The sequence below is a fragment of the Gobius niger genome, assembly GCF_951799975.1.
Source record: "Gobius niger genome assembly, chromosome: 13".
Taxonomy (NCBI): domain Eukaryota; kingdom Metazoa; phylum Chordata; class Actinopteri; order Gobiiformes; family Gobiidae; genus Gobius; species Gobius niger.
This window is the reverse complement of record NC_136864.1, coordinates 3,275,442-3,291,390: the sequence shown is the minus strand read 5'-3', so window position 1 is coordinate 3,291,390 and position 15,949 is coordinate 3,275,442. Positions and strand designations below refer to the sequence as shown.

The 15,949-nt window shown below is 41.4% G+C and overlaps 1 protein-coding gene across 3 annotated transcripts; it reads left to right on the top strand.

The window, feature by feature from the left end:
* The first annotated feature begins 2,916 nt into the window (after positions 1 to 2,916).
* Positions 2,917 to 15,539, top strand: LOC306973043 (uncharacterized protein). Of its 3 annotated transcripts, XM_079569850.1 has the most exons (4): positions 4,878 to 5,050; positions 6,348 to 6,376; positions 7,652 to 7,927; positions 14,763 to 15,539. In XM_079569850.1, the coding sequence occupies exons 1-4, from the start codon at positions 4,989 to 4,991 to the stop codon at positions 15,533 to 15,535; spliced, it is 1,140 nt and encodes a 379-aa protein (XP_079425976.1). In that variant the 5' UTR covers positions 4,878 to 4,988; the 3' UTR covers positions 15,536 to 15,539. The 3 variants fall into 3 exon arrangements, 2 of the variants coding, with proteins under 2 accessions (XP_079425976.1, XP_079425977.1); XR_013793541.1 differs by lacking the exons at positions 4,878 to 5,050; positions 14,763 to 15,539 and adding an exon at positions 2,917 to 3,026 and having other exon boundaries at positions 7,652 to 8,624; XM_079569851.1 differs by lacking the exon at positions 14,763 to 15,539 and having other exon boundaries at positions 4,879 to 5,050; positions 7,652 to 8,624.
* The last annotated feature ends 410 nt before the right edge of the window (positions 15,540 to 15,949 follow it).

Below are 15,949 nucleotides of genomic sequence, written 5' to 3'. Positions count from 1 at the left end.
CAGTGACAGGAGCTGAACTCTCCCCTTCCTTCCCACCTTCTGCTGCCCCCTATTGTGCACACATGCATACGATAGTGTTAATAACTGTCGTTTTGTGCCAAGAGTTTGAGAGTAACATGATTTTGATTTGCTGAATCTGCTTTGGTAGAATCGATGTTAAAGCTGAATCACTAATAGGACTGGGACACTAAGTCACTCTGCCGGATATTATAATATCGAGACTTCATGGCTGCGCTTTTGTTAAATGAAGCTACAGCATTTGAGCTATTACAAACACAACTGAGTGATGTTGCATCTGAAAGTCCCAGTTTATATTTAACATCTTTAACAAAGTTCAGTGCCCTTCATGTGCTAAGCTGTGAATGTACTTCCAGTTACTGCGCAGATGCTATTCCTCATGTCCTGAAGTTCTGTTTCGTTTTGGTCGAATTTAACCCATTTGCAGTAAGTTTCTGTTTCTGGAGCAACTTTATGTTTGAGATAAAAGGACAAGATTGAAGTGCAATGGAGAAATTCACTCCTAAACTTACATTGACTTGTAACTTATTAACTAGCTCGCCACATTTTAAGTGAGTGAGATTGCAAAGCAATTTTGTTAATAAAAACTGAACCCAGGACCTTCTTGACACATCAGCCACTTTAATTCAGTGTCAGAGTCCAGCGGGTTCAGGATTGGAAGAAGTCCAGAGCATCATGCTATGAGTTCAGTTCTGGTCTAAATCCAGACTTGAGCTCGGGTCCAAGTGTGAGGTTACCACGGCTTCTTAGAAGCACCCGCTGCACCGAAATGGCTGATATATATATATACTGGACCTGGACCTTCAAAATAAACCCTACGTGTTCTGAAACATCAGCAGGTGGTGCTACATGTGCTCTTGATGTTCGAGTTATAGCCATCTACAAAAACTGTCACATGGATCGACATCTTCTCTCTGAGGTCAGGTCCCTGTCTCAACAAAATGATGGACTTGATGTTGGTCAGATGCACAAACATTCCGCCATAAGGTGAATGTGGCAGGTTTGTGAACTTCCACCGAATAATCAGGGAAAGCATTTGGACATTTTCTGCCCTGTGTCTCTCCCTGTGTCAGCCCCCGCTCCAACTAAAATGATGCCATGTCATTCTATTGTGTCGTGAAGGCGACCTACACCATGTTCAAACATATTTCCCAGTCAAAAAAAAAAAACAGATCTGAAGTTGTATCTTGGCTTTAATCACACTTTTGTTAAGATAAGATAAAATAAAATAAAACAAGAACTCAAAATGGCGAAATTAACTTGAAACACTCAGGGTGTGCAAATAGACAGGAAATGTGAGGAAAATGCAACAAAAAACAATTACATAGTAAACAGTGGCATCTCATATACAATGACCAAGGACTTTGTGGGGACAAAAAGCAGAAACAGGAAATAATAAGTAAACAGACTATAACAAAACAATTTTATAGTCAGTGCAGGTTTACATCATAGTGCAGTGGTTGATAAAGTGATGCAGTTAAATGATGTAGATACAGGGATTAATGCACGCATTCTGCAAAAGGGTTATTGCACTTGTAACTTTACAGTCTCGTTGTTCAGTCTGACAGCAGTGGGGATGAAGTACCTGATCCTTCTTGCACTGAGGGTGTCTCAGTCTTCCACTGAAAGAGCTGCTCAGCTCCTCTACAGTCCCGTACAGTGGGTGGGAGGTGTTGTCCCACCCACTGTGATGGGACAACACCTCCCATCACAGTGGGTGGAGGTGAGCTTGGCTAACACCCTCCTGTCCCTCACCTCCTGAGTCCAGAGTCCAGGCTGGCCCTCCTGACCAGCTTGTTAAATCTGTTCTTGTCCCGCTCTGTGCGGCCCGGGGCCCAGCACACGGCAGCTTAGTGGAGAGCAGAGGCAACCACAGGGTCGTAAAAAGTCCTGAGCTGAGGCCTGCTCACTCAGAAGGACCTCAGTCTCCTCCTTGTCGACGTGCCACAGATTTGTTTTCCAAAAATGTACGCTCCTATGTTGTTTTTTTGCTTGTTTGAATCCTCCCCGCTGCCAGAGGAGGGCGCTCTAACAAAAGACGCAAACTATTCCACACAACGATATTATTTCAGGTTATAAAACTGAAAATGTCACAGCTAATGTGGCCCAAAGCAGATTGACAAGTCACTATTGTGCCTGATATGTCCACTTTAAAGTCCTGACAGATTCACTGTTCATTTCACTGTTCAAATTGCCTCCTCTACAAAGTATGTATTGCTCATAGCTGGCGGCTGTTTATAGCTTTTGTGAAAACACTTAATTCACGTTATTATTAAATTGGATGGATTTGGAAAATAAACGTCATCTTGATCAATGGTTCTCAAACTGTGGTACTTTCAGGTTGTATCCAGGGTCATCTGCAATTTCAGACTTCAAAATTAACTTATTAAAGCTTAAAGGACTTCTGCTGTGGGTCATCGGTCTTAGAAGGATCTCAGGCTGTGTTTTAGTGACATCTAGTGGCGGTTCTGCGTCATACCCTCCTCACTAAGAGGACAGTGTGCAGCAGTGATACAACGTAGACATGCGCAATGAGCTCTGAGTCTATTTTCTTTCATTTTCTTTTTTTTCCTGCACCATATTTAAAAGACACTATACCTAATTTGACGAAATGGTTATGAAATGTGATGACAAAGGTAAACCCTTTTTTAGTCCCATTTTTTGACTCAACATCAGCGAATCCTCAGGCTTATTTTTGCCACAATTACTACTTTTACGACATACATTTATGTAGCAAAAACGGTTCCCCCCAAAAAAGAGAATAAAATGTCAGGTATTTGGTCTTTAAACTTTAAAAAAAAAAAAAAATGTTCATAAACCTGAGCACTAGAGGGCAGTAGTGAGTCCAGACCAGAAGTGAGCGCTGTGTTGTGCTGCTGTGTCGGCGTTCGTGAGACACTCTTTCCCCCAAAGCTTCGCCTTAAAGCGGACAGAGCGCAGTGACACATAGAGGAAGTGAAGCTGAAGGAGGAGCAGGAGCTGTGGGAGCCCGCGGAGGAGGAAAACAGGTGAGTTTAGAGCCAAGACAGGACTCTCTCAGATACAAAGCAGAGCTCTAAAGAGACACATGAAAACTCACACAGGAGAGAAGCCCTTCAGGTGTTCAGAGAGTTGTAAGGACTTTGCGCAGAAGCGTGATCTACAGAAACACGTCATGTCTCACACAGGAGAGAAGCTGTTCTAAGCGTTCACTTTGTTCAGAGAAAGCCAATTCAGGTGATCAGTTTGTTCCAAGTGTTTTTCTGTGAAGGACGAGTTAACGAAGCACAGGAGGACTCACGAGGGAGAGAAGCTTTCAGGTGATCAGTTTGTTCAAAGTGTTTTCCTACCAAGCACAGTCTAAAACACATGGAGACTCACACAGGAGAGAAGCCATTCAGTTGTTCAGTTTGTCCACAACGTTTTTCTCTGAAGATTAATCTAATGGAACACACTGCATCGTGCTTCCACAAATGAAGAAACTGTTTGTGTGCGTTTTTATGACGTTTGTAAAGCAGCTTTGGAATAAAATGATGCATCAGCACAATCTCAGTGGGTGTTCTTTCACAGAAAACACTAAAGGCGGCTCTTTTGCCCTAAGAATAAATATAGGCATTTTAAATCACTTTAGTGGCTCTGAATGGTTAGATTAGATATAGCCTGGTTTTGCCAGACCCTCGTCTTAAATTTCACAAAAATAGAAAAGTGAAAAGTGGGGCATGCAGAAGTATTCATACAGCATGAATTAACCTCTTAACTCCGGCCTGAACCAAGAGCATTTTCTCCAGTTCAGCTTTACCCAAATCCTGTAGGCCAGTGTAACAACTTATTTGAAAGCTAAGACCTACAAAACTAAATTGATCCTTTTCCTCACATCATCAGATTTTTTCTCGTCTTTGTCAAATTTTCGTGACTTTTTTGTCACTTTTTCGTCAAATTATTCAAATTTTTTTGTCAAATGTTTGTCCATTTTTGTCATTTTTTTGTACATTTTTTGTCACTTTTTCGTCCATTTTTTCCTCACTTTTTTCACATTTTCATCCTTGTTTTCGTCTCAGTTTTGTTGCTATTTTCACACCTTTTTTCCAGAAGCTTTTGGACTGGGGAAAATGTGCTCGGTTCAGGTGGGAGTTAAGGGGTTAATACTTTGTGGAACCCTCACTTCTTCAAATTAAAATCATTATGTTTATGGTTGTAAACATGACAAAATGTGCAAAGGTTCCAGGTGCACAAGCACTTTCGAGAGCCACTGTATATAGACTGAATCAAGCTAATGCTGCGTACAAACTTTAATCGTTTTCGGATAAAGTATCAACACGTGACAACAATTTTTAAACAGCAAAGGCTAAATATCAGCTAGTAGTTTATTGACAATATTTTTGTTTTTGACATATCACCTCAGGCAATCTTGGGCCTACTTTATATGAAAATAAACAAGATATGTGATTTGTTTTTTTCATTGAAGATGGCTGCCCTCGCTGAACTGTTATTTTCCCTGTGTGTCACAATAACAATACAGCCTATATTATAATGTTTTGTTTGAAAAGAGCACGCTTAACTAAAAATGCACCACTTAGGTGTCCACTCACTCACTCACTGAGGACTAGAGCAGTTTGTAATGATATTCAACCTTTTTATGTTTCCTTTAAATGCAGATAATTTAAATGTCACATAAAATCTCACATGACTCGAGTTAGAAATACACTCTTATATATAATTGTTTTGTCCATGTCAAATAAAGAAGCATAACATCCGTAGAAGTTAGAGCAAATTTACTTCTTTTTGTTTTGTTTTTTTAAGTAATTTGAGCCAATTGTGTGTCAACCCTCCAGCGCCAGAGGGCAGCAGTGAGTCAGACCGGAAGTGAGCGCCTCCCCTGACCCCGGAAGTGAGCGCTGTGTTGTGCTGCTGTGTTAGCGTTAGCTCTGAGCAGAAGTGAGACACTCTTTTCCCCAAAGCTTCTCCTTAAAGCGGACAGAGCGCAGTGAAACATGTCAGAAGTGAAGCTGGAGGAGGAGCAGGAGCTGTGGGAGCCCGCGGAGGAGGAAAACAGGTGAGTTTAGAGCCAAGACAGGACTCTCTCAGATACAAGACGAGGCCATTGTGTCTTTATCAGGGACTTCACACAAACCAGGACCAGCAAATAATGTCCCGATATTACTGAATTAGTGCCATATAAATAGATTAAAAACTAAGGTAATACTTTATTTGACGCTACCGTTGTACATTGTAGGATACCTGCAACATTTAGTATAATGATATGTGTAATAACTTGTGCCGATGGGATATACACGATGGAATAATGTGTATTAGTACTTTGGAGGTACATGATGTAATAAAACATAAGACCCAAACCGTCTTGTGTCTTATTACATCATCCAATGTACTAATACACATTATTCCATTGTGTACTATACAGGTGTGAGCAGTGTTGGGAAGTAACTCGGTACTTGTATTTAGAATACTCATTTTGAGTAACTGTATTCTGGTAAAGTTACACTTTCACCTGAGAGTACTTAGAATACAGTTACTTTCCAAATACCAAGGGATCAGCCCCGTATTGCACAACATTATTGAAAAATTACTTTTAATGTTGAGCTGTTTTTCCTAATAAACTAAAATAAAGATTTAAACGCCTTAGGCCACAGTTGATACAAACACTGCACGTGTCACATGATGCTGGATCTGCTGCTCTATTGGCCAACAGAGTTAAAGAGTTCCTCATTCATGGCAAGTGAGTTTATAACAGGTGTTCCAACAATCTTAGTCTTCAGTTTTGTAATTATACCCCATATGTATAATCAATGTGAAAGTATTCAGAATACAGTACTCTGATCAAACAAAGTAATGGAATACGTTACAAAATACATTTTAAGGCAAGGCAGTAATTAAATACTATTTCAAAGTATTCTATAACTATCTTTTGATAGTTGAAGTTGAAGTTAGAGTACAGATACTTGATTACAATATTACTCAAGTAGAAACAAAAAGAGTACCTTTATGACAAAATACTCTGAAATTAAAAAAATATAAAGAAGTACATGTACTTGACTGAATGTGCAGGCGCTGCACCGTCTCAGAGGCTCAGAGGAGACGGGGCAGTCTGCCAGGTTTCTTCCGGATGCTTCAGTTTCCCCGACCTCTGGGGTCATGCGGGTCAGGCTGACCCACAGTGTCAGCGCGGCTCAGGACTGACACCTGAACACTTTCGTTGTACGCTTGTACAATGACAATAAAGCACCTACTTACTTACTTAAAAGTAACTCCGTACTACCCGCCTCAAACTATAATGTAGTAGTGTTGTTTAGATATTATAGGCTTTGTCATTAAAGCCTTTTGTTCTTTTACAGAAGGATCAAAGAGGACCCAGACTGTGGAGGTAAGAGAAGCCCTGGTGAAGGGAGGCATAACTTTAATCTTCATGTATTGAAAAAATGGAGCGTTACCCAGCCCTACATCCTGGTACTTGAAACTGTCCACCACCTCAATGTCCTCCTGCTGTAACAGGGCCTTTCTGTATGGAGTTTGCATGTTCTTACTTTCACTTCCAAGATCATTCAAACCTCTCAAGTTTAACATGTGGCAGTTCAGCTGTGGATTTTTAGAGGAATTGTATTATTCAACTATTGGCTGCTCATACGTCCCTTCAATAATCATGACCTGCAGCACCAGGTGGAACTCTTCATATTGTGTTTTGGAGTCTCCGTGGTGCACCACATCTCATGTGCTCAGAAAGTTGTTGTTTCAAATCCGAGCTGCTTCCTCTTCTGTGATTCCAATAACAACATGGCAGTTGTTGTGAGTTAATATTGCAATTCTGCAGTTATATCCAGTAATCACAGCCACGTGCAAGCTTTAGTGTTTTTCTTTCTCAGGGTCTGTTGCGGGGTTTTAAAGGGACTATACGGAGTTTTAAAATGTTACAATTAAGTATTTTCCTCCCCTTGCATGTTCCAACATGTCCTAATGTGTAGAATGAGCTCAGACCTGTTCACCACAACTGCCTCTAAAATCCTGCACTGTCACTAAAAACTGTGTTACTTAGGGTCCGAATTACCGTCATGCTTAAAGGGGGGGTATTATGCAAAATCGACTTTTTCAAGCTTTACATCATTATGTCATTCCCTCTTTAAAAAACATGCCTGAAGTGTTGCCTTGGCACATTCACGTATTGCCTGAGTCCTCCTAGGAACGCCCCCACCTCCTGGAGACGCCTCCGAGCTTTCGTCACCATCAAGTAACCAACCACTGCTCCTCAGCAGAACCCCCTCCCCACTGATGCCACAGACAGCTTGTGGAGGGGGCGTGTCGGAAAGGGTCAGAGGTTCTTAAAGAGACAGAGGCCTATTTCAAGACATTCACTACGACCATTTTGAAAGAGCAATTTTATACAAGGCAGTTATTCTAATTTACTGCATTTACAGACCAACAGAAGGTTTGCTCATCATTGTAGTGTGATATAGACTGGTGCTATGTGATTGAAAGAAGCATAATACCCCCTCTTTAATATAGAAGGTGCAAATACACATATGACCTGAGGTGGCAGTAGTGAGTATAAAATGGCTAACTTGCATCTTGCCCCTTTAAATCAAACTGCTGCTTTAAAAATCATTTGGTGATCACGTGGTTATGGTGTCTGTCTGTCTCACTGCAGGGGTTCAGAGTCCACGTGAGGCTGATCCCACTCCGGTCCAGATTAAAGAGGAACCGAATGAGATTCAAATCGAAGAGGAGTCGATCCAAGTCGTTATCATCGGAAAGACTGAGAATGAAGAGTTTCCGCTCGATGAAACAGTGAAAGAGGAGAACAGTGAGGACAGAGACGGACCAGAAGCAGAGAATTCCTCCGACACGGACGACTCTGCAGACTGGACTCCTTCAGCTGAAGTAGAGCTGCAGGAACCGGGTGATGGGAGCAATGTGAGAGGAGGTCCAGTACGTACTCACGCTGAAGAAAAACTCTTCATATGTTCAGATTGTGCCAAGGAGTTTGCACGTAGGAGTGATCTAAACAGACACATGAGATCTCACACAGGAGAAAAGCCCTTTAAGTGTTCGGTTTGTGCAAAGTGTTTTTCCATCAAGAGCAATCTAAATCAACACATGAAGTATCACACGGGGGAGAAGACCTTCAGCTGCCCGTTTTGTTCAATGTGTTTTTATTTCAACTCCGCCCTCGTGAAACACATCGTGACTCACACAGACGAGAAGCGCTTCACGTGCTCTGTTTGCACGACGTGTTTTTCACAGAACAGTCACCTGAAAAGACACATGAAAACCCACACGGGAGAGAAGCCGTTCACGTGCAAGGTTTGCTCAAAGTCTTTTTCGGTCAAGTGCGACTTAGGCAGACACATGAGGACGCACACGGGGGAGAAGCCGTTCAAATGTTCCGTCTGTTCAAAGTGTTTTCGGTTCAAGAGCAATCTGACGGATCACATGAAGACTCACACTGGGGAGAAGTCTTTCGGGTGTTCGGTTTGTACGATGAGCTTTGCACAAAATGATCTCCTGACAACCCACATGAAATCTCACACGGGAGAGAAGTCCACAGCGTCTCCAGACGAGAGTGGGCCTACATGAGCTAAGAATGGCTCTAAACTAAAATCCTGATAGGAATGAACCCATGAAGAAGAAATTAGGCTGAACTCAGAAGTTAAATTCACTGAGCAAAAATAAAAACTGCGCTGAACTCAAAGACAAGAAACTTTTTTTATAAATCTGTGTTAGTGTCGAGAGAATCCGTCCCGCCTCAGGTGTGGAATGAATATTGCACTGGTGCCTTAAACTGTCTACAATAAAAGGACACTCTGAAAGCACAAGTACTTGAATAACTTTTTGAAGAAATTGACCTTAGTAGTTTTATCATACGATACTTTTTACTTCTGCTTGAGTAAAAATAGTACTTTTTCCACTCTGAGTAAATATTTAAGCGGCAAATGCTTCATTTTCATCTCGTGCTCCTTGGTCCTTCGAATTATTTAGTTTTTCTATATTTTCTGACTGCTGTGTTCGCTCGAATCAATTCGAACTGCACAGCAGCCAGGGGACAATGGCGCAAATTTTCCCATGGATTTGGGACCAATCACAGAAGGAGCAGAGACGACAAGATGATGACGTGCTATTCGATACACGGAAGCTTGTTGTTTATTTACGGATAAAAAAATAATATATATATATTTACAGATTCAACATGACAGCAGCAGACTATTTTTCAATCAAGTTTTAGACGTGTTCTAAATAGTTTAGCTCGAAAGTTTCCAGCAGGTACGTCATACGTCATCGGATACGATGATACGATTGGCTGTGGCCATGAGCAAACGCATGATAGACATTCGTAGCGCCCAATAAACAATGGACGATCATAAACCACACCTCTCCTATGAGAAAATGAATTGGTGGTCCCCAGACTAAATATTTGCTGCTGTTAGCCAGGCTGATATTTTCTGCCATTTTCTTAAATTTTCTTTGGAAATATCACAATTTTCGCATGATTTAATGTTTTGTTTCACACGTCATTGAAAAGAATTCAGACTTTTTTTCCCCAACACTCACAGTACTCAAGTAAAAATTTCTCCAAGTACTTTGTAACTTGTACTTGAGTGAGTTTACTTTATTTGGGTCACTAATCTTTATGTGTGTTCGAGTCAAACTAAGTAACGCTCCTCTACCCACCTCTGCTCGAGGAGTCGGTATAACCACGTGCCTGCTTCTCCTTTCATAAGGAGAGGCAGGCACGTCTTGGACGTGACCGTTGTGAATGCCTGGCACATCTACAGAATGTGTGGACTGGAAAAGAAGGATCTTCTGTGTTTCAAGGCATCTGTTGCTCGTGCGCTTATAAATGCAACTTCCATCCAGACGCCGAGACAAGGAAGACCCAGTGCCACCCCGCCTCCTTTGAAGCGCAGAGCAATGTCCAACCCCCCACCTGGGATCAAGTTTGGTCCTGGAGACCACTGGCCCCAGCGCATTGAAGCAAAGAATGCCAACAGATGCCATGACTCTGCCTGCACGCGAAGAACAAAGTACATCTGCATGCGGTGTCTCGTGGCTTTGTGCCCTGGGTGCTTTGCCAATTTCCATACAAGATAATCTCACACTTTATTGATGTATCATCCTGAAGTAGCCTATGATCATTTGTGCATGAAAGGGTTAATTTTTATTCTTTATACTTCTGCCCTTTAAGGCTTTCTATTCATTGGATATAATATAACTCTATTTACTGTTACTTGACTGCACATTTCCGGTCTATTTGTATCCACTGAGTGTTTCTTGAAAGCTAATGGTACAAGTGACTCGTGATCAATCAAGTCCTATCTCATCTTCACTTATCCAATGTTTTGCTGTAATACAAGATTTGATTGTTATGTCCATGTCAAATAAATACATATGAAATAGATTTTTATTAGAGATAGATAGAGGATTGTAACATGTTGTAGAAAAGAGAATATTATTATATATAACCTCTTAACTCCCACCTGAACATGTTTTCTCCGGTTCTCCAAATTCTGCAAATCTAAAAGCTTCTTCAAAAAAGAGGCAAAAAAACGAGAAGAAAATGAGGATGTAAACACAACAAAAAAGCGCTAAAAAGTGACAAAAAAGCGACAAAAATGACAAAAACTTAACAAAAAGTGACAAAAGAGCAACAAAAAATGACAAAAATCCAGCACAAAAAAAGACAAAAATCCAGCAAAAAATGACAAAAATCCAAAAGAAAAATGACAAAATTCCAGCCAAAAAAAACAGCAAAAAAAGACAACAATCCAGCAGAAAAATGACAAAAATCCAGCAGAAAAGTAATAAAAAAGTGACAAAAACACATAAGGGAAATTTAAAGTGACGACAATGGCAAAGTGGAGAGAATGCATTTGGTTTTGGCGGGTGGTAAGAGGTTAATTTTCAAGCCATTAGTGAAGAGATTAAACAGAATGTGGTCCTGAGCGCCAGAGGGCAGTAGTGAGTCAGACCGGAAGTGAGCGCCTCCTCAGACCCCGGAAGTGAGCGCTGTGTTGTGCTGCTGTGTTAGCGTTAGCTCTGAACAGAAGTGAGACACTCTTTCCCCCAAAGCTTCTCCTTAAAGCGGACAGAGCGCAGTGAAACATGTCAGAAGTGAAGCTGGAGGAGGAGCAGGAGCTGTGGGAGCCCGCGGAGGAGGAAAACAGGTGAGTTCAGAGCGGACTGTCCGAGGCCACTGTGCCATTATCAGGGACTTTTGCTGCCTTCATGTGCTAGTATGGTAAAGATGATCATTTCCAGTGGCTATTACGTGCGTGCGTTGTGTTCAAGTGCTTTTGTGTTGTAGCAGTGAAACACAAAAGACAATTCACATGAACAAGTAAATTCACGTGAGAAAGTCGGCTACAAACCGCTGACCTACTGCTACTTTGTGTCTGCTTTGCACATAAGAAGTAAGTTTGGCTTAAAATGGAGGCCCCTCCCGAAACGAGCAGATTAGTCAGAGGTCTTACGCCAAACCGGATGTGCGTCAGCGTCCGCCATGATAAGAAGCTTCCGAAATGGGCTGTCAGTTAGGAAGGAGTAAGGAGAAGAAGCCTCAATGCTAACTATAGCTACTTTAGCATAGGGACCTCTGATGTTAACTAGCCGGTGATTAGATTAATAGTTAGTGCTTAGAGGCTATAATTTGATGGTTTCGGACTAAGAAACTTCATCGAGTTCAGGAAAATCCAGTTACCATGGAGATCCGCCACCTTTGCAGCTGTTAGCATGCACTTTCCATAGACTAACAATGTATGAAAAACAGTTTAAAACAGGAGAAAAAAGCCGTGGACCTACTCTGTTAGCTGCGGCGTCTGGCGTCCAAGTGTTGTGAACAATGACTCCAGTATTTTTAACTTTTAAAATCTCCATTAGTTTCTAATTGCTGCTAATCCCATGATGCTTAGCGATATGACACCACATTCCCGAACTCTATAGCTAAAAGCATAATGTCAGCTTCATGACAATCGGCTAAAACACATAAAAATTATTATGGCTGGTCTTTGTTGTGTTGAAAGATCAAAGGTTATCTCATCTCGGGAACTCGGCCATCAAAATGATCTCACAGTTTCCCAGTGAAGTGAGGTGAGGTGGCAGCATGAATCACACACAGACTCCTCACAAACTCGGACCAGCGCTGTCTGAACCGCTGACAAACTGTTTTATTTCACTGTCTCGATCCGATTTTTGTGATTCCTTCTTCTTTGCTTTACATGTTGTAACCACTAAATTATTTATTATTATTTATTCTTTTGCAGAGTGATCAAAGAGGACCCAGAATCTGGAGGTAAGAAAAGCCCAGCCCTAGACAACTGCTTTTACTCTATATGGCCCTTCGCTCCTCGGGCAAGGGTCTTCTAGTTATTCCTAAAGTCAACAAGAAGACTCACGGCGAGGCGTCTTTCCAATATTACGGCCCTCGCCTCTGGAACGACGTGTTTTAAGAGCAGGCTCAAGACCCACCTGTTTAGCTGATATCTATTAACTGAATAAATAAATAAATAGGATGAAAGTAATTTATTTATTCAGTTATTTTCATAATCAGGATTATGATTATCTTATTATATTGATTATTAGTTTGTTTTATATTATTTCTTCTATCTTATTTTAATGCTATTATATGCAAATATTGTTTTTATTATTTTTAGAATCTCCAGTGTTTCCTCAGAGGGAGCCCTCTGCCCGGAGTCGGTGGTTGGCTGTGTGGCTGTGTGGGAATTGTTTTTAATCTGTAAAGCACTTTGCACTACAACCTTGTATGAAAAGCGCTCTTTAAATATACTTTTGATTGATTGAAAAATGTACATTTAATTGTATACAATTAAATATATATTGTATATTTAATTGTATACAATTAAATATACAACAACCACATGAGACATCTCAACATTCTGTGTAGCCTATAGTTTAAAACTGAAGTGGTGGCAGCTACACATTCTATAGTGGTAACTATGGCAACCGTAGAAAGGTAAATGTTTTTGGTTAATGTTTAATCTGTAATTCCTGGACCTATCCACATGAAGCAAAACTGGCACAAATGACTAAAGTTAAATTATTTTCTCAAAAGGGTACGTAATATTGGTGTGATATTAGGGATGGGCCTAAATATACTGTACATCAGGGGTAGGCAACGTTTGGCCCGGGGGCCAAAATCGGCCCTCCATCATCAAACTCTGGCCCTTGAGATGATTTTATAGAAATATTATGACCCAAATCAGAGCTCAAATGCCTGTTAAAGTACTCTAGAAATGTTAAAAATACTGTCAATTCCTTAAAATGTCTTAGCAGAGCACCCTTTTAGGCTATAATCCTAAAAGACTACTCTAAGAATACTAAGAAATGACTACTTGAATTAAGAGATTAAATCTAAAGATTGAGTGGATTTGGTCTGGCCTTAAAGCAGATAAAACCTATTCTTGCCAATGGAACAAGCACAAGCTTTTTCTTAATTCAGATTATTTTGTATAATTGCTGGGTTGTAGGTTCTAGAATGTGATGATGTCATCGGACCCAGCAGGGGGCAAGAGCCAGTTTTTCCTATTAATAACATTACACTTTCACAAGTCGTAGCTAAAAAGAAAATATATGAATTTAAAAAATGATCTTTAATATCAGTCACTGGGTCCATGATCTCTCTGTACAAGACCAAAAATTTCCTCAAAAACAAAATAATTTTTCCTCTATATAATAGTATAGGCCTTTAGAACGCTGTGATGTCACCTGCAACCCAGCAATTGGTCTTTTGACGATGAAGAAAACCAGCCCTCAAACTGCAATCGCAATATCTGTCAGAAAGCAGCAATCAGACATGCAGCTGCTTTTCTATTTTAATTTTGCCCGATTCTAAATTTGGATGTGGAACCAAAAGCGCTGAGCTTCTGTTCGCTCACGCTGAACATCATGGACGAAGCCACATCTCCTCAGTCTACTGCTAGTTTACGGTCTCTGAGCAGAACACATCTACTTTATAAAGAAACAAGTCAAACATTCAAAACACCCAGGTCTGAAAGGAAGATTTTAAAAGTAGTTTAGTGAATGGGCAGCGCTGATGTTATGAAATGCCAACAGAGCACAAGCAATTCAATCTGGAACTTCTGAAACCAAGAGACAAAAGGCTGCATGATCGCGTTGATGACCAGTGGACGTAACCGCAATCCATCTTCCTCACAGCAAACCTCCTTAACGTGCTGTTGTTTAGTAGTGAAGCTTCTGAGGATGTTATATTGCCTGTTGGTGCTCTGTGATGGGGGATGAGCTTTGCCAGAGATTGTTAGGTATAAAAAGTGCTTCCGAGTTACATAAGGCCTTAGGAGGAGCATCTATCAGCGCAGTGGAGGAGTCAAAGATTACTCAAACAACATGTGGCCATTTTAGATGAGGGAACAACCTCAAACCTCTAAATGCTAATTATACATCATTTTATAGATTTGTCATCTGGTGATCACGTGTTTCTGGTCTGTCTGTCACTGCAGGTGTTCAGAGTCCACATGAGGCGGCTCCCAGTCCAGTCCAGGTCAAAGAGGAACCAAAGGAGATTCAAATCAAACAGGAGTCGACCAAAGTGTTCCCAGTCATTGTCTCTGTGAGGAGCGAGAACGACGAGTCTCTGCTTCATGAAATAGTGAAAGAGGAGGACGGAGATGGAGCAGAAGAAGAGGATTCCTCTGACACTGACGACTCTGCAGACTGGACTCCTTCAGCTCCACAAACACACGCTGAGCAGCTGCAGGAGGCGGCTCATGGGAGCAATGTGAGTGGAGATGAAGGTCCAGACAAACCGCACAAATGCTCTGACTGTGGGAAGAGTTTTTTGACTCGTTACAAATTAAAGAGGCACGTACGGACTCACACAGGAGAGAAGCCATTCAAGTGTCCAGATTGCCCTCAGGAGTTTGCGTACAGGAGTGATCTAACGAAACATATGAGGTTTCACGCGGGAGAGATGCCGTTCAGGTGTTCACTCTGTGATATGGGTTTTTCACAAAATGGTGACCTGAAAACACACATGAAAACCCACGCCGGAGAGAAACAATACAGGTGCCCCGTTTGCACTAAGGACTTTGCAAAAAAGATTGATATGAAGATACACATGAGGTCTCACGCGGGAGAGAAGCCATTGAGCTGTTCATTTTGTTTTAAGGAGTTTGCATTTAATAGTGACCTAAAGAGACACATAAGGTCTCACACAGGAGTGAAGCCATTCAGGTGTCCAGTTTGCTCTATGTGTTTTGCCATCAAATCTTATGTAAAGAAACACATGAGGTCTCACACGGGAGAGAAGCCGTTCCAGTGTCCGTTTTGTTCAAAGTGTTTTTCGGCCAAGAGCAGTCTGACGAAGCACATGCGGGGTCACACAGGCGAGAAACCCTTCAGCTGTCCGGTGTGTTTAAAGTGTTTTTCTGCTAAGTATACTCTGCAGGAACACATGGCGACTCACACAGGAGAGAAGCCATTTAGGTGTTCGGTTTGTTCACACTCCTTTTCTCTCAAGAGCAATCTAAGAAGACATACTACATCATATTGTACCAAATAAAGAAACCATCTAGTGCGTTTTATGGCCTATGTTCGGTGGTTCTAGTTTTAGTTCTGCTGGACCCGAGCGTTGCCTCTGACACAGCGGACCGCGGGGTCTTACTTCACAGGTTAGAAAAACTGCGTGGGAATCTCTGGTACTGCTCTAAACTGGGGACACAATGCACTTTGCCATGACCTGTGGAGTCCCCCAGGGGTCTATCTTGGGACCCCTTATATTAACCCCTTGCCTCCCACCTGAACCGAGCACATTTTCTCCAGTTTGGCTTTACCCCAGTCCAAAAGCTTCTGGGAAAAAAGCTGTGAAAATAGCAACAAAACTGAGACGAAAACAATGATGGAAATGTGAGAAAACATTGACAAAAATGTGACGAATAAGTGGCAAAAATTTCACAAGAAATTGACAAAAATGTGA

Excerpts from the sequence above, each read along its gene's own strand:
- LOC306973043 (XM_079569850.1), top strand. The coding sequence starts at position 4,989 with ATGTCAGAAGTGAAGCTGGAGGAGGAGCAGGAGCTGTGGGAGCCCGCG. Across the intron at positions 6,377-7,651 it reads AGAGGACCCAGACTGTGGAG|GGGTTCAGAGTCCACGTGAG; the intron begins GTAAGAGAAGCC and ends GTCTCACTGCAG. Across the intron at positions 7,928-14,762 it reads TGGGAGCAATGTGAGAGGAG|ATGAAGGTCCAGACAAACCG; the intron begins GTCCAGTACGTA and ends ATGTGAGTGGAG.